The sequence below is a fragment of the Eulemur rufifrons genome, chromosome 19, assembly GCF_041146395.1.
Source record: "Eulemur rufifrons isolate Redbay chromosome 19, OSU_ERuf_1, whole genome shotgun sequence".
NCBI classification, from domain to species: domain Eukaryota; kingdom Metazoa; phylum Chordata; class Mammalia; order Primates; family Lemuridae; genus Eulemur; species Eulemur rufifrons.
The window spans coordinates 100,290,797-100,316,463 of record NC_091001.1 but is presented as its reverse complement, the minus strand read 5'-3'; the positions used below and the strand labels follow the sequence as shown (position 1 = coordinate 100,316,463).

Here is a 25,667-nt window from a genome sequence, read left to right as displayed (position 1 = left end):
ACTTTTTTCTATATAAACCCAATATACCCATTGAGATCAGGAAATTAACATCACACATTAATACCATCTTAAGCACAGGACCAATTCAAGTCTCTATAGTAGAGATATAGAATTAAATGCAATAACATATGTAAATATCTCATTCACCGGTGCTCAAAAAATAGCCATTCCTTCTATTTTAACCTGTAACTTCATTGGGGGCTCCTGGGTTTCTATCCTGGGTTGCCACAGGTGGGTGTGCCTGCATGCTCTCCAAGCCTTGCAAACCAGAGAAGTGGGGTGGTCTCACCCCAATGTGTCACACCTGTACAAGCTACATCTTCTACACTGCCTTATCCCATTGACTCCCATGGCTCTAACCCAGCCTGTGGCCTGCCCCTGGAGACAAGGCTGCGAGGCTGCCCACCTGAGGGCCCTACAGGTGGAAAAGGCGGGGTCAGACCTGGAAACGACTCCTGGCACAGCTGCGGGCCTTACGCTCCACACGCGGCCTCCACGCTCCGCGCATGCGCCTCGGGCACCCTGCAGGACTACAAGGGGCGCGAGCGGGCTTCGAGCTTGTCGCCATCTTGGGCCTCGGCGGTGCCTGGGGGTGAAACCGCCTGACCGATGCTGGAGGCTCTTGGTAAGTCCACGCTCTAGGCCTATTGGTTTCTATGGTGCCTCCACCCTGCTTTCCGTCTTTTCTCCTTTCACTCTCAGTGGCCTTGGCTTCTGCGGGGCGGCCTGCGCCCTGTGGTCTGGGGTGGGATCTGCTCCGCTCCCACCTCCCTCCTGCCTTTAACCATGGCTGCGGGCTCAGGCTCACCGTGGGCGGCGTAGCCTGCCTGCCCAGGAGCAGCTGCCCCTGCCGGAAAAATGCAGATATCAGCGAGGGGTCCCCCAGTATATCGGGTAAATGATAACTGACCCTATTTTTTCCCCCCCGATGGAGATCAAAGGACTTACAGAGAGTCAAAGTATGGAGGTGCTATTTTGGAGAAATTTATTTTTCATAAGTCATTTAATTGTTGTAACGCTTTAAAACCAAAAAAAAAAAAATTTTTTTTTTTTTTTTTAACCTCTGGAATTTAAAAAGAAATCCAATTTCTTTGCAGCATGTTAGGAAAAACAGAGTAATCACCCTCTGTTTTTCCAGTTCTATCTCCTAATTTATGTTTGATGTGCACCCTTGACGTCTTCTATGCTCATACAAACACATGTTCACATATGTAAGTAAGATATCATTTTCCTATTCTGTGTGCATTACCCTGACAGCCCTCCTCCCCTATTTAACAGAATTCCTAAGACCTAATCATCAGAGTCAATAAAAGTAGATTTAACTTATTTTTTATTAGTAATTACAAAGAATAAAATAGATGCTCTATGATTTATTCTGTTTCACCATTAAAGAACATTCAGGTTGTGTGCATCTGTGTATGTGTGTGTTTTACAGCTTTACTGAAAATAGTAAAGGTATGACAAACTACACATTTGTAGTGTACAGTTTGATGACATGACACATGTATACACCTGTGAAACCACTATAATAAAGATGATAAACATATGCATTGCCCCCCAGAAGTTTGCTTTGGTTCCACCTCATCCCACACTCCCCTTCCCTTAGGCAGTCACTGATCTTTATGTCACTAAAGATTAGTTTGCATTTTCTAGGATTTTACATAAATGGGATCGTACAATTTGTATTCTTACTTTGCTTTCACTCAACATGATTATTTTGAGAGTCATCCATGATATGTATCAACGCTTCATTCCTTTTCATTAATAGTTTCCATTTTATGCTATAAAACTGACAACCTTAATAACAAGATTCAGGCAATATGATTAAATATTGAGTTTATTCAAGTGCATAGTTTGAGGATAGTCATGCAGGAGGACACAGACTCTAAAAGGCTGGGGTTGGTGCTCTGAAGTGGGGAGGGCTGAGGGTCGCTTACATAGGCAAGGTCTGGGGAAGATTACGTCATTTTTCCATACAGGGCTAGTGAATAGTTACAGCAATTTGATTAGTTATAGGCAGTGTTTCTTCTTTTTCTTAAAAGTTATATTTACCATTGCCCATTAAGGATGTAGTAGTCAAGGGGTCTTCTATCTCAGAGTCATCTGGTATGAACCTGGAACAAGGAAATAAGGAAGGAAGTTAATCTATAACAAAAGGTCAGTAATTAAGTGGTTAAGCTCCCTGACTGAGTTTCTTCAAAGTCAGTCTTCTTCGGGGCTTAATAACTTTTAGAAGTCCCAATGAGACAAACTATCCATTTTCTTTTCTTTTCTTTTCTTTTTTTTTTAAATTTCAGCATATTATGGGGGTACAAAAGTTTAGGTTACATATATTGCCCTTGGCGCACCCCACCCTCCCCCCGCCTCCCAGTCAGAGCTTCAAGTGTGTCCATCCCCTAGGCAGTGTGCATCGCACTCACTATGTATGTATACACCCATCCCCTCCCCCACCCACATCTGCCTGACACCCAATTAATGTTATTCCTAAATGTGCTCTTAGGTGATGATCAGTGAAACCAGTATGATGGTGAGTACCTGTGGTGCTTATTTTTCCATTCTTGGGATACTTCACTTAGTAGAATATCCATTTTCTTTTACACAACCATTGTATGGTTCCATTGTTCATTGTTTTGAAAAACATTTGGGTTGTTTCCAGTTTTTGGCTCTTACAAATAAAGTTGCTGTGAACAATCTCACTTCAGCTTTGTTTTTGTGTGGACATATGTTATACTTTCATTTCACTCAGGTAAATACCTAGAAGTGGATTGGCTCGGTCATGTGGAAGGTATATATTTAACTTCTTAAGAAACTACTGAACTATCTTCCAAAACGGTCGTACCATTTTATGGTTGCATCTGCAGTCTGTGACATTTCCAGGTACTCCATACCCTCACCAGTGCTTGGCATAGTTACCCTGTTAATTTCAGCCATTCTAGTGGGTGTGAAGTGTTATCCTAGTGATTTAATTTGCATTTCCCTAGTGACAGTGATGTTGAGCATCTTTTTCAAGTGCTAATTTTCCATCTGTATATCTTCTTTGATGACATAACTGCTAAGTCTTTTGCCCATTTTTAAATTGGGTGGTTTTCTTATTGAATTGTATAAGTTCTTTGTATGTTTTTAGAGACAGGTGCTAGGTTACCTATGTTTTGCAAATATTTTCTCACTAACTTGCTTGCATTTTAATTTTTTAAAAAGTGTCTTTGAAGAGCAAAAATTTTTGATTTTGATGAAGTCTGATGTATTGATTTCCTCTTGTTACTTCAAATATTTTATGTACTATTTAAGAAATCTTTGTCAAATCCAGGTAATTAAGATTTTCTCCTATTTTCTTCCCTAGAAATTTTATATATTTAGCTCTTATGTGTAGAGTTATGGTCCATTTAGAATTTTATGATATGAGGTCAGATTTATATTTATTTATTTTTTTTAGCTCATGGCTATACAACTGGTATGGCATCATTTGTTGAATTGCTTGGCTCTTTGGTTAAAAACCATTTCATCTTTTACTGACCTTATATTTGTGGATCTTATTCTGGATTCTCTCAGCTTTTCAGTGAATTATATATTTCTATGCCAATACCACGTGTCTTGAGTACTGTAGCTTCATAATTAGTCTTAAAATCAGGTAGTGTTAGCTCCAACTTTGTTCTTTTTCAGAAGTTTTATTTATTTAGATAAATATTCTATTCCTTTGCCTTTCCATAAAAAATTTAGAATCAACATTTCAATTTCTACCAAAAAACATTCCCGAATTTTGATTGGGATTGTGTCAATTCTATAGAGGAATTTGGGGAGAGTTAATACCTTAATGTTCATTTAGTTCATCTTTGATTTCTCTCAGCAATGTTTTTTGGTTTTTCTCTTATAAACAGTGCTGCAATAAACATCTTCCAGCCTGCATCCTTATATTAATAAGGATAGATTACCAAAAGTGGGATTACTATATCAAAATATGTGAGGATTTTAAGATTTAATAGGTACTGTACATTTACATGACAAAAATGTAACAATTCTCCTACCTGGAACCTATGAACATTCATTCTCCAGATCCTCACTTGTTCTGAACGTAATCATTCATTTATGGCTTTTACTAATACAGTGGGTGAAAGAAGAAGAATTATTTTTGTTTTCCTCCACACTAGTGATGTGCAGCATATTTTTATGTTAAGGATACCGACTTTTTATCTGTATTACATGTTACAATTTTTATAAAATATCTGTTATTTATTCATGTGATAGTCTTTTCTGTACAGGAATCTTAATATATATATATCTCAAACTGGATTTGTCATAACTTATACGGCTTTTGGGTTTTTGTCTTGCTTGTCTACCTGATCCTGAAGTGTTTAAGGTATTTTTTAAAATTTCCTTGTAACTTAATGGCACTTTTGAAAAGACTTTTGTTTCAGTTTATTTTCTTATTGTCAGGAAAGATTTTTAGTCATCTATAGAAAAATGGGACGTAGAAAAATGAAGAGAAAATCACTTCCATTCAGAATAACTCATGAGAAAACTATATGTTAACTTTTTTAAAAAATGTTGACTATTAGAAATACATAGAAAATATGCAAAATAACATAAACCCATGAAGGCAACACCCAGAATTAATAGATACTGTTATTTTGTCACATTTCGTTTAGCTCTCTGAACTGAATATGTATCATTTTTATGCTTGTTTTTACATTTTTACTTCAACCTTTATATAATGAAACATATTAAAATATGTAATTGGTATGTTAGTGTGGTTATGTATGATTTTGCAACTCTTATTCATGTTACATTTTTGAGATACAAAGTTACATATATAGCTTTGGTTTATTCATTTTCATTACTTCATGGTATCACTATATGAAATTACCTACTCTTCTACCTAGGGACAGTTAGTTTCCAGGTTCTTGCTTTTATAAACAGTGATGTGAGGGACATCTTTGTATGTTTGTTTCTTTAGGAGAATGTTTTGGATTGAATTGTGTCCCTTAAAAAGATACATTGAAGTACTAACTCTGGTACTTGTGAATGTGATCTCATTTGGAAATAGGATCTTTGTGAATGTAGTCAATTTCAGATGAGGTTGTTAGGATGAGCTCTAATCCAATCTGACTGGTGTTCTTACAAGAAGAGGAAAATTAGAACACAGACACAGAGGTAGAATGTCATATGATGGCAGAGGTTGGAGTGCAGCTGCAAGCAAAGGAATGACAACGATTGCTGACCATCACCAGAAGCTAGGAGAGAAGCATGGAACAGATTCTCCCTCAGAGCCTTCAGAAGGGACTGACCGTTCTGTCACCTTGAGCTCAGAATTCTGGCCTCTACAACTATGAGAATAAATTTCTGTTGTTTAAGCCACCCAGTTTCTCGTACTTTGTTATGGTAGACCTAGAATACTAACACAGAGAGGCATAAAGAAATACAGGTGCAGGGTTATCTTAACTTTACTAGGTATTACAAAATTGCCTTCCAGGTAGATGTTTTCCTGCCAGCAATGTACTGAAGTTTCTATTTTTCCTTGTCTTTGTTAACACTCAGTATGGTCAGGCTTAATATTTGCCTATCTAATGGGTAAAATGTTATCTCATTTTAAAATTTTAAAATTTTAAAATTTGTATTTCTCTGATAAATAGTAAAGTTGATTGTCTTACATTTTCAAATTTATTTTTCTATTGGGTTGTTTGTAGTTTTTCATTAATAACTGCCTTTTGTAAATGATATAAGTCCTTTTTTCATCCATTGAAGAAATATTTATTAAGTGCCACTGTTCTAGGAATTGTTCTATGAGGTGGATACAGGCAGTGAACAAAACAGACAAAAATTCTTACTCTCATGGAGCATTCATTCAAGTGAGTGTGAAGAGAAATAGATCAAAATAGGATGAATAAACTTCATTGTCTACTACAGAGGCTCTCAAAGTGTGGTCCGCAGACCCCCAAGGGTTCTTGGGTCCTTTTTAAGGGATTTGTGAGGTCAAACTTTTCATAACGATACTAAGACATTATTTACCTTTTTGTTAAAAAAATAACTATACATAATTCACATACTATAAAATTCACCTTTTAAAGTGAAAAATTCAGTGGTTTTTGTTATATTAATGAAGTTGCACAACCATCACCACTATCTAATTCAGAATGTTTTCATCATTTAAAAAAGAAACCAAGTACCCACTAGCAGTCACTTTCCATTCCCCCCAGCGTCTGGCAACAGTAATCTTTCTATTTCTAAGATTTTACTTATTCTGGATATTTCATATAAATTAAGTCATAATCATACAACATGTAGCCTTTTGTATCTGTTTTCTTTCACTTAGCATTATGTTTTTAAGGTTTACCATATAGCATGCATGGGTACATCATTTTTTTAAAAGGCTGAATATATTCCATTGTATGGATGTACCACATATTTATCCATTCAGTTGATGGACATTTGGGCAGTTTTTACTTTTAGCTATTGTGAATAATACTGCTGTAAACATTCTTGTGCACATTTCTGTGTGGACTGGACATATGTTTTTCCACTTTGGTATATATGTAGTAGTGGAATTGCTGTTGAACTTTTTTGAGGAACTGCCAAACTGTTTGCCAAAGCGGCTGTACCGCTTTGCAATACTTACAGCAATATTTGAGGGTTCTGATTTCTCTACATCCTTGTTAACACTTATAATTGTGCTTTCTTTCTTTTCTTTTCTCTTCTCCTCCTCTCGCCTCCTCTCCCCCTGGCTGTAGTACAGTGGCCTGATGACAGCCCACTGCAGCTTCCAATTTTCCAACTCTCAACCTCAAGCAATCTTCCTGCCTCAGCCTCTGAAGTGGTATCTCATTGTAGTTTTAATTTGCATTTTCCTGGTGGATAATGATGTTGAACATCTTTTTTATATGCTTATTGGCCTTTTGTATATCTGTTTTGAAAAATGTCTAGTGAAATCCATTGCTCATTTTTAGATTACAGTGTTTGTCTTTTTATTATTGACTTTAAGAGTCTTTATATGTATGGTGGATCAAGCCCTGTATCAAATATATGATTTGCAAATATCTTCTGCCATTTTGTGGATTGGCTTTTTACTTTCTTGGTGGTGTCCTTTGGAGCATGAAAGTTTTTAATTTTGATGGTCCTGTTATATCTGTTTTTTTCTTTTGTCACTTGTGCTTTTGGAACCATATCTAAGAAGCCATTGCCTAATTGGGTCATTGTCTTAGTATGTTTTCTGTTGCTTATAATCAAATACCTGAAACTGAGTAATGTATAAACGAAAGGAATTTAATTCTCACAGTGATACCATGCTGTAGAAACCATAGCTCCATTGTAAGTTGCAAGAAGCTCTTTGACTCACAATGGGGTTATATCCTAACAGATCCATTGTAAAGTCAAAAAATCGTAAGTCAAACCATCCTAAATCAGAGACTGTATATTGTGAGAAATAGGGGTTCAACTTCATTCCTTTGCATGTGGATATTCAATTGTTTTAGGATCATTTGTTGGAAATATTATTCTTTCCCCATAAATTAACTTGGCACCTTGTCAATATTTACCTTTCTTGGTGTGTTAAAATTGACAGGGGTACAAAAAAGCAACGGTGAGTAAAACTGCTGGCACCTTAGTATCGGTGGCACCAGACTGTATCATTGTATTCTTCACCCAAGCACTTGTAGTGAAAAAATATGCCAGTTTCACCTAACAGTGTCCTTGATTGAGCAGTAAAAATGAATGTTATTAAAGCTTGATCCTTTTAATACTCCTTGTGATGCAATGGTAAGTATTCATAAAAGCACTTCTATTGATACTGAACTATGCAAATTGACGTGAGGAAAAGCACTTGGTGTAATTATTTGAGTTGCAAACTGAAGCATCTTTTTTCACGCAATAGCATACTTCAAAGAACTAATAACAGACAAAACTGTGGTTATTCAGATTTGGGTATTTTGCAGAGTGAAGCAAGTTTGTTGCTATAAGGTAAACAATTGACTATTAATGGTAAAATTCAAGTTTTAAAGCAATAATTAGAAAGTTGGGAAACTTTTGTCTCTCAGAGCTTGATGGCTTCCCAATATTTGACGTTTCTGATGGGATAGCAGGTGATGTTAATTTGATTTGGGGATGTTAGGTAATGTAAAATGTCAACATATGGAAGATGTGTATAATTCAGTGAGCCAATATTTTCAAATTAATACACATAGCATCTTAGGAAATCATGCATATTTGAATATTCCATTCAAAGTGCAAAATAGACCAATGGACTTTAAGGTAACAGTAAAAAAAAAAAAAGCTCATGTGATTTTATATTCTATGTTGTAACTAACTCCTAAGAAACTACCACTTATTGAGTTTTTGTGCATATAAAAGAAGAATATCCTCAGTTATATGAAAGAGATATTAAAATTCTCTTCCCATCTCCAACTACATATTTGTGTGTGGCTAGATTTTCTTCACATACTTCACCCAAAACAACCTTTTGCAACACATTGAATGCAGAAGCAGATGTGAAAATCCAGCTATTTTCTATTAAGCAGACATTAAAGAGATTTGTAAAAATTTTGACACCATGTCACTCTTTTCACTGTGGCTTTTGGTTTTGAAAAATATAATTATCTTTCATGAACACATCTATATTAACATTTAGTGGGTTTATTATTTTGAAATGAATTAAATATTTTTCAAATTTCCATTTTTATTTCTAATATGGTAAATGTTGGTAGATAAAAGCTACATAAATGAAAGCTCTTTGGGGTCCTCATTTTTAGGAATGTAAATGCATCCTAAGACCAAAGGTTTGAGAACAACTAGTTTGACAGAAGTTTTTTGATGATTTTGAAAGAGAGGTTAGAAACGGGTCTACAGACTACTAAGTTGTGGGGGTGGGGTATGGTTTTAATTATAGTGGTCAGGTAGTACTTTACCTAGAAGGGATCATGCAGAGGATAACTTGGAGGAGGTGAGGGAGCAAGCTGTGCTTTGAGAGCAATTGAGCCCAAAGCCCAGAGGCAAGAAGGTTCATAGAGTGGCAAGGAAGGCATCGGTTAGCTGTGGTGTAATGAGTGAGGGGAGCATAATGGGAAATAAGGTAAGAGAAAACATGGGGGTCCTGGCATTAATGGTGATGGTTTAGATCTTTAGGATGTCATAGCCATTTTGATGGCTTTAGTTTTCACTCAGTGAAATTAGGAACCACCGGATCTTTTATTTTAAGCAGGATAGTGCATGTTTTATCTTACATTTTAAAAAGATCTCTCTGGTTACAATGCTGAGAATAGCCTTGGGGTCGAGGTAGGGTGGAGTTAAGGATAGAAGACTAGTTAGGAACCTTATATTACAGATGACAGAGGAAGGTGGATTAGCCAGGGTTTTAGCAGCAGCAGAGATGGAAGGAAGTGTCAGGGTTTTATGTGCTCTGGAGATGAACCCAGAAGGATTTCCTGATTGTGGGATACAAGAGAGTGGAGTTATGGATGACTGAAGATATTTGGCCTGAGAAAGTCTTTCATGTGGTAGATTAAATTGATTTTTAACTTTGTTTATAGCTTCATTTTTTTGCATGTAATTAAAAAATTTTGAATGTGCTTTAATTTTTTATAGCCTCTGAGTTTTGTCTCTTGAAGCGTTCGTTAATAAGGTTAGAAAAAAAATTCTTTTAGGTAGTTAAAAAAATTAGTTATTTTATCTAGCTGGTATTTATTTATGCTTTCATTGTAGCAGAGTTTCTCAACCTCAGCACTATTGACATTTTTGGGAAGATGATTATTTTTTTGTGGGGGGCTTTTCTGTACATTATAGAATATTTAGCAGCACCTCTGGCTTCTACCCACTAAATATCAGTAGCATCCACCTCCCACCCTTAGTTGTGACAACCAAATATACCTCCAGATATTGCCAAATGTTCCCTTGGGGACAGAGTTGCTCCTGGCTGTGAATTACTTCAGTAAAGAATGTTAAAAAACTGAAGGTTTGATTTTGAAATATGCCCATTTAAAAATACTGTACAGTGTTTTATTTCCGTCATGTCAGTGTTGTTAAAGGACCTGAATCTGGAAACTACTCTGAATAAATGGAGAAGATGGGAGGAGGAAAACCACAGCATAGATGCTTCAATTTCAATCAGTCTTTTGGAATATGGTGACCTTGCACAATACTGGCCAGAATATCAGCAGAATGATTTTAGATTTTGGAAAAGGAAGAATTAATAAGCTGATTCTGTCACAGAATGGTGCTTTGATTATTTTTTTTTTTAATTTTTTTCTGTTTTTGTATTTTTTTCCCCCACTCATGCTTAGCTCTTGCCCACAACTATGTGGTTCAGTTGAAAGAACAGTATGAAGCAGTGGAGGTCATGTACATAGAGAACCAGACAGATAATCAGAAAACATAATCAGAAACCCAAATCTCTTTGACTTTCAAGTTTGTGGTCTGAAAAATGAAGATCGTTTTTTTTTTTTTTTTTTTTTGAGACAGAGTCTGGCTCTGTTGCCCGGGCTAGAGTGCCGTGGCATCAGCCTAGCTCACAGCAACGTCAAACTCCTGGGCTCAAGCGATCCTCCTGCCTCAGCCTCCCACGTAGCTGGGACTACAGGCATGCACCACCATGCCCGGCTAATTTTTTCTATATGTATTTTTAGTTGTCCAAATAATTTCTTTCTATTTTTAGTAGAGACAGGGTCTCGCTCTTGCTCAGGCTGGTCTTGAACTCCTGACCTTGAGTGATCCTCCCACCTCAGCATCCCAGAGTGCTAGGATTACAGGCGTGAGCCACAGCACCCGGCTGAAAAATGAAAACCTTATTGTGAAGATTAGTTAAACTAATTACTGAAAACCTTTTAAAAATGTAAAGTATTGTAAGGAATTATTAATATAAGGAACTACTAATTTACCTGCTTTAAAATTTTTGATGAAATCCTATAATATTTAAAACTTAAAATTTTATCATAGTTTTAGACCTGTACTCTTCAATAACATTAGCCACTAGCAACACACAGCTATTGTGTATCTGAAATGTGATTAGTTCAAAGTACTCTAAGTATAAAATACACACCATAGTTTGAAGACTTAGTATTAAAAAAGTCAAATGTCATAGTAATAATTTTATATTGCTTACATGTTGAAATAAGTTATTGGATATATAATATTGGATATGTTGAATTAGATTATCAAAATTAATTTCATGTCCTTTTTTTGCTTTTTAATTTTGTTCCTAGAGAATTTTAAATTATATATATATATGGTTAAATTATATTAATATTTCTAGTGGACTCCACTGGTCTAGATGTATTAGATGTTAATTCACAGAAGACAAACTCTAATGCATGATATCATCCATTATATGTATTCTATGGAATTGGAGAATTTTAGTATAGGAAGGATTTTCTGTATCAATTTTAATACTGTTTGCAGATTCCCTAGAGAGACTGTGATGCTGTGAATTTATTTAAACTTAATTTAGTAGTTTATTAACTTTGGATTTGAATTTAATTTGAACAAATATAGTTTAAAAAAACCATATTTTAAAAAGAACATTCAAATATTGTATACTAAATTTAAAAACAGAAGAACACTGATTAGTGCCATAAGATTAACTCTTTGGTTATTTAAATTGTGGCTCTCCTATATTTTTATTTGAATCTGTGCTGGATCACATATGATTGTGGAAGCATGTGTATTGTTACATATAAATGAGCCTGATTTTCCCAGTACTGTGCTATGAAACAAATAATAAGGCAAATATGATGAAGCTCCTATAAGCTTGTGTTTATTGGAATGAATGTTTTCATTTACTGACTTAATAATAAGTAAATTTTATAAACTTAGGAAATTATTAGAACACCAGTGAATCCATTTTATAGATATTTTCTATTTACTTTTTGCATCTTATATTAGCTTTAGAAGGATTTCTGTTGCAAAGAAAAGGCTTGAAAGACCCTAATTTAATTCAACCTTTCATTTTACAGATTTAGAATCTGATTCTAAGGAAGAAGTTTCCTAAATTTTACACAATCAATTTTAGTCCTGATATCTTAATCCTTTGTACTCAGAGTAAGTATTTTCTCTACTGTAGTCATATTCTAAGGAATACAATATTGAGCAGGGTTGAATTTAGAACACTCTGATTTAAATTATGTCTTTAAGGTAACATAGTTCATTGTATAAAATAATTGGTTTTAAATTCCATGTATATATTCCTGAATTTTCTATGAATTATCACAGTCTGGTCTTTAGATGCACAATCCATGATGCTGGGCGCTTTCTTCATGATCTCATTAAGCATTGGAGAGGCAGGTGAGGGAGGCTGATTGACATCCATGAAATAGGTTATTCTGTCCACCTGATTAAGAATTTTTTCTATTGGTGGGGCCTTTTGGTGTGTATTACATGGGACCTAAATTTTCTTTTTATGTGCCAATTCTTAGAGGCTCATCCACATACTTCTTCTTCAGACTTCTTTGTGATAAGTCCTCCAATCTTGCTTGCTCTTTCAGAATTTCTGATAGTCCTGCAGAAACCATTAGCCATTACACGTTAATAGGTATGTATTATTAACTCAAGAAATTTCTTCTTCAGGCAAGGTAGGTGTAATGGTAGGTCTGTCTACTATGAAGATTTCCTTTCATTTCTCAGTCGGGGCTCCCCTGTGTTGGCGTGTAATGCCTCAGCAATCTGCAGTCTCAGCAATTTCTGGATATTAGCGCATAAGTGAGAACTATGTATAAACCAAGCTTAGATTTTTTTTTACCCCCTCTGATGTGAAACTACCCATGGTGCCATTTGTATTGTTTGAGAGAGGGATAGTAGTGGGGAGAAGTAGACTTCTGATAGTTTGAGTAACCTGTTCATTTTCTTGTGCCTTTGCACTTTGTTTTGGCTTATACATATTGTGTATACCACTTCCAGTTAATGAAGGAGTTCTGCTGGCTACATCATTTTATACCTAAAAAAAAAAAAAGGCCGGGGGTGGTGGTGGCATGGTTCCTCAAAGATGTATGTATTTTTCTTTTCCCATTTACTCACATGAATGGTCACATGTTGAGCCTTTAGGGGAATGCCAGAAAAAAGGTTCTTGTTATAATCCAATATATAGGATCCATTCTTAAGAGTACCTGGTCTTCTCTTAAGGAATTATGGGGCTATAAACTGAATAAAGTATGGAAATTGGGTCAACTCTCGTGACTTTAAATAACAAAAACTTATGAAGGCATTTTGGGTCTTGAAGGCTTGTGGTTTATTCTAATGAAAGTCTTTAGTATTGTTACTGAGCCATCAGTGGGCTTGTTGCCTGATGTACATTGGCACTGGCTTTTAAGAAAAGAAAAGCTTTTTATTTCAAGTTGACTGGCAAAGAGACAAGAGGCAACATTCAAATCTGTCTCCCCAGGCTGGGTGCTAGGGTAGGTTTTATAGGCATTAAAGAAGAGTAATCTGATTGGATCTTGCAGTGAGGTAATGTTGGGAGGTGTAATCTGACTGGTTCATGCCATGGTGTGATGTCAGTGCTTGATCTTATTGGATCTTGAATCAGGTTATGCGGGGTCCCTGTCTTAATTTGGTCCCTGTTCCTTGATCCTAGGCACTTAGGTTCTGCCCATGGTTACGTGTTCAGTTCATCTGGACATGCTAAGGTCATGTAACTTGCAACCTGGGGGTCTATGGTAACTGAAAAACAACCCACCATTTTGTTACACAAAGTTCAACCAGATTGGGTTGATTCTGTGGTTGCTTCATTGCCTATTGATATTAAATTTTTATAGACTCCAGGGTCCAATAAGCATAGCCCAGAATCTCTATAGATCAGACCACACTGATTACCACACCAAATTAATTACACCAAAAAACCCACAAAAATATAGGAAGGACCTAGATGTCCCTAAATCTTATCCCTTTTGCTAGGTTTCCAGTGTCCTGTTTCAGTTTGTGGACTTGGGTCTTAAATCCTAGAAAGGATTTCTGTTATTTTATCTCTTTTAACATTTACACTTGATAAGATTTTATATTCTGGTCTTTTGTGCTCCTCTTTCATTTTTTTTGTCCTTTTTCTCTGCACTTAGGGGTGTTCTGTCAAAATTTTCTTCTATTTATCTTAATTTTGGGTTCAACATGCCTCTTGTAGTTCTAAATTTCTCGCATGTGTAGTTCATCCTAATCTTAGTTACATCTTCATGAGTAGTCATATGAAAATGCATTATTCTCTTTTGACCTTTTGAGAACATTTAGAAAACAGTTTATTTATTTCTGGGGGAAGCATTTTGTTGATTTCTTTTAAGTGGCTTCCTTCATTTTTCTTTTGGCTCTAGCGTTTTTTTCATACTTATAGAAAGAAACTGAGGTTTGCCAACTGTTAACTCAGCCAAGGAAGAGTCAAGCTGTATTCTGTCACATAGTACGTGTTCATTCTTGCCTGAATTTGGGGAATACTTTCTATTTCTTGAATATTTGCCTTACCATTTTTAGAATCCTAAAAATCTAGAGATTAGCTATGGGTAGAGAACTTTGCCTTTGTGCTAAAGATTTCTTCCCCTTTCCCCTTTTTGTGGCCAGCCATGCTAGTGACAGGGCCTGGAATGTATCTAATCTGCTTTAGTGTCTTTCCATGCTTAGTTTCCCTTAGTGGTGTCCAGGCCTCAGCCTATTGCCCTCGATCAGAGAAGAATTCTGGGGTTGCATAATGATGCTGGTAGGGTCTAAATATTGCTAATTTACACAGAGTAGGGAATGCAAACTGTGTCTTCTTTTGGTTCACCATCTGGCTTGCTTCTAGGACTCACCCTTTTGAGTGATGGGTTGTTGGAAAGAGTCTGCGTGAGGGAAAGTGGTTGTCTCATAGGAGGAGAAGGAGATCTCCAGTGGGTCTAATTTGGCTCCTTCCATTATACCACATCTGTCCCATATCTAGTAGTAATTTATTAAATTTCTGGAGAATGAAGGTTGCTTATCTCTTGTTTTCCAGTGATGATACATATTCTCCCAATTTTTAAAAATTTTTTTTGGTTTATTCTTTCTTACCTTTCCCCCTCACCTTCGCCCCCCACCCCCAGCTTTCCCTCTTTTCTTTCTTTTTAAATTATTTTTATGGATTTATGGGATACATGTGCATATTTGTTACATAGATATATTGTATGTGGTGAAGTCTGGACTTTTTGTGTGACCATCACCCAGTTAGTGTATGTAGTACCCATTAAGTAATTGCTCATTCCACGTCCATGCTCCCCCACATTCTGACCCTTCCGAGTCTCCACTGTCTATTATTCCACTCACTATGTCCATGTGAACTCATTGCTTAGCTTCCACTTATGAAAACATGTGGTATTTGTCTTTTTGTGTCTGAATTATTTCACTTAAGATAATGGCCTCCGGTTGCATAGGGGGTGTGTGTGTGTGTGTGTGTGTGTGTGTATAAATGTGATACATCACATTTTCTTTATCCAGTCATTGGTCAATGGACACTTAGGTTGATTCCATGTCTTTGCTACTGTAAATAGCTCTGCAATAAACATATGAGTGCAGGTATCTTTTTGAAACAATGATTTCTTTTCCTTTGGGTAGATACCCAATAGTGAGATTGCTGGATCGAACGGTAGTTCTATTTTTAGTTCTTTGAGAAAGCTCCATATGCTTTTCCATAGAGGTTGTTCTAATTCCCACCAACAGTGTATAAGCATTCCCTTTTCTCCACATTCTTGCCAACATCTTTTGTTTTTTGACTCTTTAATAATGGCCATTGTGACTGGAGTAAGATGGTATCTCATTGTTGTTTCAATTTGCATTTCTTTGATGATGAGTGATGCTGAGCATTTTTCATGTGTTTCTTGGCCATTTGTATGTCTTCTTTTGAGAAATGTCTGTTCACGTCCTTTGTCCACTTTTTAATGGGTTTTTTAATTTATTTTTTCTTGTTGACTTGTTTGAGTTACTTATAGATTCTGGAAATTAGTCCTTTGTCAGATGCATAGTTTGCAAATATTTTCTTCCATTCTGTAGGTTGTCTGTTTACTCTGATTATTTCTTTTGCTGTACAGAAGATTTTTAGTTTAAAGTCCTGTTTGTATAGTTTTGTTTTTGTTGTATTTGCTTTTGGAGTCTTATTCATAAATTCTTTACCTAGGTCAATGTCCAGATGAGTATTCCTTAGGTTTTCTTCTAGAGATTTTATAATTTCAGGTCTTACATTTAAGTCTTTAATCCATCTTGAGTGAATTTTTGTGTATAGTGAGAGATAGGGATCCAGTTTCATTCTTCTGCATGTGGCTATCCAATTTTCCCACCACCATTTATTGAATAGGGTGTCTTTTCCCAGTGTTTGTTTTTATCTTTTTTGTTGAAGATCAGTTAGTTGTAGGTATATGGCGTTGTTTCTGGGTTCTCTATTCTATTTCATTGATTTCTGTGTTTATTTTTATACTAGTACCATGCTGTTTTGGTTACTGTAGCCTTGCAGTATAATTTGAGGTCCAGTAATGTGATACTTCTAGATTTGTTCATTTTTCTTAGGATGGCTTTGGCTGTTTGGGTTCTTTTTTGGTTTCATATGAATTTTAGGATTTTTTCTTAATTCTGTGAAAAATGACATTGCTATTTTGATAGAAATTGCATTGAATCTGTAGATTGATTTGGACAGTATGGTCATTTTAACATATTTTGATTCTTGCAATCCATGAGCCTGGGTGATTTTTCCATTTGTTTGTGTCATCTACAATTTCTTTCATCATTGTTTTGTAGTTGTAGAGATCTTTCATCTCCTTTTTTAAGTATACTTCTAGATATTTTCTTTTCTTTGGTGTTTTTTTTTTTGGTTTGCAAATGTTGTAAATGGGATTGAGTTCTTGATTTTTGGTTCTCAGCTTGGTCATTATTGATGTGTAGAAATGCTACTTATTTTTTGTACATTGATTTTTTTGTATCCTGAGACTCATTCATCAAATCTAAAAGTCTTTTGGAAGAGTCTTGAGGGTTTTCTAGGTATAAGATCATATCATCAGCAAACAGAGATAATTTGACTTCCTCTTTTCCAATTGGACGCCCTTTCTTTCTCTTGCCTAATTATTCTGGCTAGGACTTCCAGTACTATGTTGAATAGGAGCAGGGAAAGTGGGCATCCTTGTTCCAGTTTTTAGGGGGAATGCTTTCAACTTTCCCCATTTGGTTTCAACTTTCCCCATTCAGTGTGATGGGGAAAAGTTGGCTGTGAGTATGTCATTTACAGCTTTTTTTATTTTAAGGTATATTCCTTCTATGCCTAGATTGTTGAAGGTTTTTATCATGAAGGGATGATGAATGTCGTTCTGCAGATACTTTTTCTGCATCTATGAAATGATCATATGGTTTTTGATGGTTTTTGTTTTTAATTCTCTTTATGTGGTGAATCACATTTATTGATTTGTGTATGTTGAACCATCCTTGCATCCCTGGAATAACTCATTTAATCGCAGTGTATTATCTTTTTGATGTGCTTTTGGATTTGGTTTGCTAATATTTTCTTGAGGATTTTGCATCTATGTTCATCAGGGTTATTGGTCTGTCATTTTCATTTTTTGTTGTCTCCTTTCCCGGCTTTGGTATGAGGGTGATATTGGCTTTGTGGAATAAGTTAGGGAGGATTCCCTCCTACTTGATCCTTTGATACAATTTCAGTAGGATTGGTGCCAGTTCTAATTTGTACATCTGGTAGAATTTGGCTGTAAATTCATCTGGTTCTTGGCTTTTTTTTGGCGGGGAGGGGAGGAGTATTTTTATTACTTATTCAGCCTTACTACTCATAATTCATTTGTTCAGGATTTCTGTTTCTTCCTGATTCAAACTTGGGGGTTTGTATGTTTCCAGGAATTTATCCGTTTCCTCTAGGTTTTCTAGTTCGTGAGTATAGAGATGTTCACAGTAGTCTCAGATAATCTTTTGTATTTCTGTGGTATCAGTGGTAATGCCTCCTCTTTTGTTTCTGGTTGTGCTTATTTGAATTTTATTGCTTCTTGGTTAATCTAGCTAACTATTCTTTTAACTTTTCATTAATCTTTTTTTTTTTTTTGGTCTCTATTTTGTTTAGTTCTGCTCTGATCTTTGTTTTTTTCTTCTATTTTGGGGTTTAGTTTATTCTTTTTTTTTTTTTAACACAGTTTTATTGGAGTATAATTGACATATGATAAAATACACATATTAAAAGGGTACAATAAGTTTTGACATGTACAGACCTGTGAAATCATCACTCCAATCAAGAAATGGACACACTCATCACCCACAAATGTTTCATTGCGTTCTTTTTAATCCATCTTTCCAGGCCCCACCTCCCATTCTTGTTTTTCTAGTTCCTTGATGTGTGAGCTTAGGTTAATTTGCGATCTTTCTATCTTTTTTGATGTAGGCATTTAACACTATGAACTTCCCCTTCCTTCACCCAGTGTCTCCCATCACCTCTCTGTATTTATATTTCAGTGTTATTTTCCAAACAACCTAATTGAAGTGTGGATATCTACTCGATATTTTGGTTCCTTTTAGAGAAATATGCGTTCCTTAGCTGCATCTAGTCAGCCATTTTGAACCCCACTGTTTCTTAGTTATTTCAATGGAAATTTTTTAAAGTATAGAAAGCAGTGAACAGTTAGATTTTATTTATCTAGAAACATGTTTAATGTATATAATTTTTAAAAAACATGTTTAATTTGATAAAAATAGAGGCATAGAATTATTTTTAGGTGTATGTTTATATACCAAATTAATATAAGGCTAATTGTATTTAATTTTGACAGCTGTCTGTGTGGAAGCTAATTAGTACTTATTTCCTTTTTAGAAAATGGATTCTGCATCTCTCTTACCAACATTTTTAGATGTGGATTTGACAGTATCACATATTGAATGTCTTCCCAAGGATGTCCTGGTGAAATTTAAAGGCATAAATAATAATGAATGTGAGTTTGACTACCACATATTACAGACGGAAATACAACATATTCCAAAAATAAAAAATAATGTGGACATTGATGAATTTTGTTTGGTTGAAGAAAAATTATCTGGAGAATGGCAGAGAGGAAGAGTTGTGGAAAAGAAAAATGAACTTTATACGGTGCTTCTTATAGATCGTGGAGAAGAACTAAGGGTTGATAGTACGCAGGTTGCTTCAGCATGCAGCAATTTATTTGAACTACCACCACGGGTAATATTTGGTATTTTTGCCAACATACTACCAATTGGGGAAAAATGGTCTCCTAAGGCTTTGAATTACTTTAAGTCATTAGTAGGAATACATGTGAAAGGTTATGTGCAAGCTGTTTTGCCCCTACAACTGATTCTTCTTGAAGTGCCAAAAATTATATCCCAGGCTCTTGAATTACAATTAGGAAGACTTATTGATGGAGATTCATTTCGTCTTATTGTGGAAATGTTGAAAGAATTCCCTCAACAAATGCCAGATTTATTACATTATAAAAGACCTGAATTGTCATTAAGTAGTAATGATACTTCACTTGATATTCAACATGTTCTGGATAATTTGCAGCCATCTTTGTCAGTAGGAAGTACCGAAAGTGTAAAGATATCATCTGCACTGAGCCCAAGTAAATTTTATTGTCAGGTAATTAAATGGATTCCAGAGCTAGAAAACTTGACAATGTGTATGACTTTGCATTATGATACTATTAGTCAAGAAACTAGTCCCACATGTGATAATTTTGGACTACTTTGTGTTGCCAAAAGGATAAATGGACAGTGGCATAGAGGAATTCTTCAGAAGCTCTTGCCCAATAATCAAGTAAAAATTTGGTTTATGGATTATGGCAGTAGTGAGGCTATACCCTCAATTTATGTAAAGAAACTTAAACAGGACTTTATTTTAGTACCATTATTTTCATTTCCATGTGCTCTTACGTATTTGCACAGTCCAGATAAAGATGCAAGAAAATATCAACTGAGTGTATTTAAAAAAGCCTTGTTAGGACAGATAGTATATGCACACATTGATTGTTTCAATAAGGATGAACATTTGTATTATGTAACATTACAAACTCAAGAGCCTACAATTAATTCCAAGTGTCTACTGAAGACTGTAGGCACACAAGTACTTTGTCCGGTGTCTGATTCAAAACTCTCCAATATCTTGAGTGAGATGGATGATTCTGATGTGAACAGCTTTGCAGTTAAGAGTTTTGTTAGAAATATCGAAGAATCAGTAGACTCTGTAAATAAGAAGAACATTTTAAAAGTAGGTTTTCCTATTAAAACTGTAGAAATGGAGATAGAGGCTGCTTACGTAGCTTTTGTAGTGTATGTATTAAACCCATCAAATTTCTGGGTCCGCACTAATGACCATAAGAATGAATTTCAAGATATAATGAAAAATATAAACAAATTCTATGATTTGTGTGAAAATGATGAAATGATTCTAAGAAAACCTGAACCTGGATTATTTTGTTGTGCTAGATATAGCAAGGACAGACATTTCTACAGAGCTGTCATCACTGAAATTAATGGTCATAAGATTAATGTTTACTTTTTGGATTATGGAAATACTGATTCCATACCATATTTTGATGTAAAAATTTTGCTTCCAGAATTTTGTGAGTTGCCTGCCTTAGCTGTGTGCTGTTCACTTGCACATATATTTCCTGTTGAAGATTTATGGGTGAAGGCTGCAATTGATTATTTTAAAAAAATAGTTTTGAACAAAGCAATTTTGCTTCATGTTATAGCAAAAAAAGATGACAAATACACTGTAAATATTCAAAGTACTGACGCCTCAGAAAATATTGATGTTGTCTCTCTTATGTTACAAGCTGGATATGCAGAATATTGGGAAGTAGAACCAGAATGCTTTCCAAAATCTGTGAGTGAATATTCAGTGTTAAATTTAAAATCTAAAAGCAAAGTTAATATTAAAAAAGTCATACCTGCCCTTCTTGAAGGACCTAAATCTAAAAAGTACCATTCAAATAAAGTAGAGGAAAATAACTTGGCTTTGTCAAAGTCCCCAGCTGTTAATTTCTTAGATTTAAAAAATCCTTTCACCTCTGTGGGGACTGAGTCATCATTATATTATAAAGAACATATTTTTAAACCAGGAACAGTTCTTGAAGTTAAATGTTCTTATTATTATGGCCCAGGTGACTTTTCATGCCAGCTCCAATGTAAGTTAGAAGACCTAAAATTACTAATGGAACAAATTCAGAGTTATTATAGTGTTCATTCTGATCCTTATCAGATTGGGCAGATTGCTTGTGTTGCTAAGTATTCCAAAGATGGGAAGTGGTATAGAGCTGCTGTTTTGACTCAAGTATCAAAAAAAGAAGTTGACACAATATTTGTTGACTATGGTTACCAAGAACGAGTTTTAATTAAGGATATTTGTGGTATTAACCCACGTTTTCTTTCTTTGGAAGGCCAAGCCTTCAGATGTTGTCTTAACTATTTAGTTGAACCCACTAGTTGTAAGTTCCTCAATTGGACAGGAGAAGCATCCAGAGACTTTGGGAAATTTATCTCTTCATCTAGAGGGTTACTGACTTGTATCATCCGTGCCTTAGTTCTTATACATCCTAACTGTTTATGTAATTTGGTGGATTTACAATCCTCATTTACTAGTGCAAAAAAATTTCTTATTACTTGTGGCTCTGCTCAGCATAGCACATTATCAAAGCCACTCCCATCTTCAGTTAGTCTTTATAGTTACTGTTATTCTTCATTTAATATAAAAGTTGGAAGTGAAGAAGTAGTATATATATCTCACATATATAGCCCCAAAAAGTTTTATTGCCAGCTTGGTAAAAATAATAAAGATCTAGAGATGATAGAGAAAAAAATCACAGAGATTATTAACCTCAAAACTTGTCCAAAATATTCTAAAAAAATGAGATTGTGCATATCTAAGTACATGGAAGATGGTCTCTCATATAGAGCCTTAGCAATGCCAGCAGATTCATCATCTGACTTTCTGGTCTATTTTGTAGACTTTGGAAATAAGCAATTAGTGGAAGAAAACATGTTGAGGGCCATTTCAGATCAGTTTCCAGAGTTACTGTTTACACCTATGCAAGCTATTAAGTGTTTTTTGTCAGATCTTAGAGATGTAGATATTCCAGCAGAAATCAATAGCTGGTTTGAAGACAGTTTCTTGGGAAAACCATTAAAGGCAGTAATATTGTCCAGGGAGTCAAATGGCCAGCTTGGTGTAGAATTGTATGATGGAAATCAACATATAAATCAGAAAATTAAAATGTTGCTTCATGCTTATGGAAAAAAACATTGTGACCAAGCACACTGTGTAGAAGAGAGTCATAAAATAAATGAGAATAAGAGACTTGCTGCTTCTTGGAAATGCAAAGTAGAAAATGACTATCACCATAATATGATAAATAAAACTAGTCTGGTAACATATTCTGAAAGCAAAATAGATCAATTATTGAATCCCAAAAGTATATATGCCAGGCTTTTGAAACCATCATTTTGTTACAAAATTGAACCTGTGTCAAAAAACAAAGTGAAGAAGTCTTTGAATGACGAACTTAAAAGTGTAAAAATTGTCCCTCAATATGCACATATTCTTGATGAAAATGGTGTGGCCCCAAAATCAGTAAAGATTGTATCACAATCTTTTATCAGAGAGTTAAATCAAGCAGCCTCACAAAACCCATGTAACCTTAATAGACCACAGATCAGAGACCTTCCTCAACCCAAAATTTACTTGAATGCCAAGATTAAAGGGTATGTTTCTAGTATCAGTAATCCAGCAAGTTTCCATATTCAGCTTGCTGAGAATGAAAATGAAATCATCAGACTTGCAGATGCTCTAAATGAAAGAAGAGGAAATAGAGTGAAAGAGAGAAAATCAGTTAAACCTCTGGTTGGAGATCTTGTGGTTGCAGAATATGCTGGTGACAGCGCCATTTACAGAGCAGTTATTAAGAAAATTTTGCCAGAAAATTCTTTTGAAGTGGAATTTATTGACTATGGTAACACTGCAATAGTAAACACATCTAAAATTTATGAACTCAACAGGGAATTTTTAACTATTCCTCAGCTAGGAATCCATTCTTTTCTTAGTGGGGTAAAATTGAATGAGCCTGATGAAATATGGGACAGCAAAATGGTGGATTATTTTGCTTCTAGAGTAAGCAACAAAACAGTTTCTTGTGAATTTTTGAAAAAACATGAGCAGAAATGGGAAGTAAATATAATTTGTGATGAAAAATATGTCGTTAGTGAACTACTGAAATGGAAAGCATGTTCAAAACCAGAGAAGATAGCATTGCAAATACCTCATGTTGTCTCTCAAAAGGTTAGCCCTGGTGATCAAAATGAAATAAAGAGAGGAAGATCGAGTGAATATGAAGGGTCTATGGTCCCTCAACAGTCCTACCAACAACTGGTTAAAATGCCATTTGAAGAGTTAAAACCTGGACAACTTGAAAAAGCTGAAATACTTCATGTTTCCCAAAGTGGAAAATTTTACATCAAGTTATCCAAAAATAAAAGCAAATTATCAGATTTAACGGTATTAATTACCAAAGAAGAAAAAAACTGTTCTCTTTTATCAGTGGAAAATGTTGAAAAAGGTTTAGAATGCCTGGCAAAATCTAAAAAAACTTTGAAATGGTATCGATCAAAAGTAGAAGAAAAATACGTTGATGAGAAAGTGCTTGTTTTTTTAGTAGATCATGGTAGATATGAAATAGTGCCTTTATGTAATATCAAGGTGCTTAGTAATGGAATCAGAAATACTCCAAGACAAGCTGTGCCTTGTAAATGGATTTGGTTTGAAAATTCTAGGAACATGACATTTAAGACCATTGTGTGTTTATTCACTCATTTGGAAATAAACATCCTTTTCCTGAAGTATTTAGACTGTGCTTGGGAAGTAGAAATTTTAGTAGATAACCTATTACTTTTAGAATATTTAAATCTGAATACAGTTCAGGTTGAAGAAAACAAACTTGGATCTTCAGGAATTGCTTTCAACATTGAATCTAAGACTCCTGTGTCATCCTGTGCAATAAGATCGTTTACTTGGGCAAAACTCCAAAATGGTAGGCAGTATTCTGGTATTGCCACTGCTGTTTCTGATCCATCAGACTTTTGTGTTCAGTTAGAAGATTTCTTTGACACAATGAAGTATCTCTTTATGTTGCTTTCTGATCTTCCAGAAACCTTAGAAACACTGCCTCAAGAGCTTGTAATTCCTGGGTCCAGTTGTTTGTTCAAATATGAATTGGAAGATCAGTGGAATAGAGTGGAAATTTCTGAAGTCTCTGATCAGTCTTTACTTCTTGTGTTGATTGACTATGGATTTTCTTTTTATATACCTTATTCAAATATAATACATCTTAAAGTTGTTCCCGAGGAACTTTTGAATTTGCCAAGGCTGAGTTATCCGTGTATCTTACATGGTATCTTACCTGCTAAAGGGAAACATTGGAGTGAAGAAGCCAAAAGCTTTTTTCAAGATTTCCTAAGTAAACCAGGTTTAGTTTTTCTGTTTAGGGAATATGATTTTGAAACAAAACTCAAAGTAGATGTCATTCATGGGAAAAACAATTTGGCAGATATATTAGTTGCATCTGGTCTTGCAATGTATTCTAAAGATTCAGCTCATCTTGATGCAATTACTGCTACTAGATCTACTAAAACCCAATATAAATTACAGAGTGACCCTGTTTGCCCTTTGTCGGATCAAAATTGTTACAAGAAAGAAAATATAAATTGTACATGTACTGAGAAACAAAAGCCAAAAATACAGAAGTCTATAAAGAGGAAAGATGTCCATAAGAACCTCTTAAGGAAAAGCCGTATTAGTAAAAGATTACGTTCTAGAAATTTAACACTGAGAAACACAGTTGGAGGTGGAAAACATGATCTCCAAGGTATCATTACATTTGATACATGTGCAGCAGCTTCATTTTGGGAACTTCATGGTGATGTGAAGAATAGCAATTGCGTTGAAAACATTTCTGAAAAACTGCCAACTGATGGAATACAGGAACATAACACAATGGACTTGAGAATAACAGTAAAAGCGTTGCATGTTAATGAAAAAATTATATCAGAAGAACACTTTAAAGGTAAGTAGCTATTTTTTAAAAATATTCTTTTCTGTAGATTCTATTTTTTATTCTTTAAATGTTTTCCATGTACTAAAATTATCCACACTGAAAATACTATATTGTAAGAAAACTTACTAGAAAATCTGAATAAATGGATAAACTGGGGGTGATCCCTTGGATTGTAAAATGATGCTTCCCTATCTTTACTTTCTCTACCTTTGAATGGTAGAATGCAGTGAAAGTAGATTTTAACCACACATGCATGCACACATGAATGAAATTTTACAAATAATTTTAAGGATTTCATAAAACTCGTAAAGGTCTGTAGTTCTCAGGTTAATAAATCTTGCTATTATTAGTTTCTTGAGCTCATTGAAGGATCAGTTTTCTATTATAGTTTCATATCATATCTCTTTAGGTTTTTTTTAAGTGTGCTTCGAGGATATTTCTAAATCAGCTAAATTTATAAAATGAACTGACTCCAGTATATTTTCTCCTAAACCTTTTAGGCATCAAACTGATTCTAAAATGTTAAAATTTTAATATCTTACACACTATAGTGTCTGATTTTTCTTATGCACATATTTATTTTCTGTGTGGATTAATAATTAAGGATTTTTTGGGGGCTATAAAGAATGTTCTCTAATGAATATTCTGACTTTAAAATTTATATTATTC

The 25,667-nt window shown here is 35.0% G+C and overlaps 1 protein-coding gene across 1 annotated transcript; it reads left to right on the top strand.

Moving 5' to 3' along the window:
• The first annotated feature begins 3,528 nt into the window (after positions 1-3,528).
• TDRD15 (tudor domain containing 15) lies at positions 3,529-25,667 on the top strand. Its single transcript, XM_069494996.1, has 3 exons — positions 3,529-3,628; positions 11,931-12,015; positions 18,752-25,667. The coding sequence occupies exon 3, from the start codon at positions 18,755-18,757 to the stop codon at positions 25,013-25,015; it is 6,261 nt and encodes a 2,086-aa protein (XP_069351097.1). The 5' UTR covers positions 3,529-3,628; positions 11,931-12,015; positions 18,752-18,754; the 3' UTR covers positions 25,016-25,667.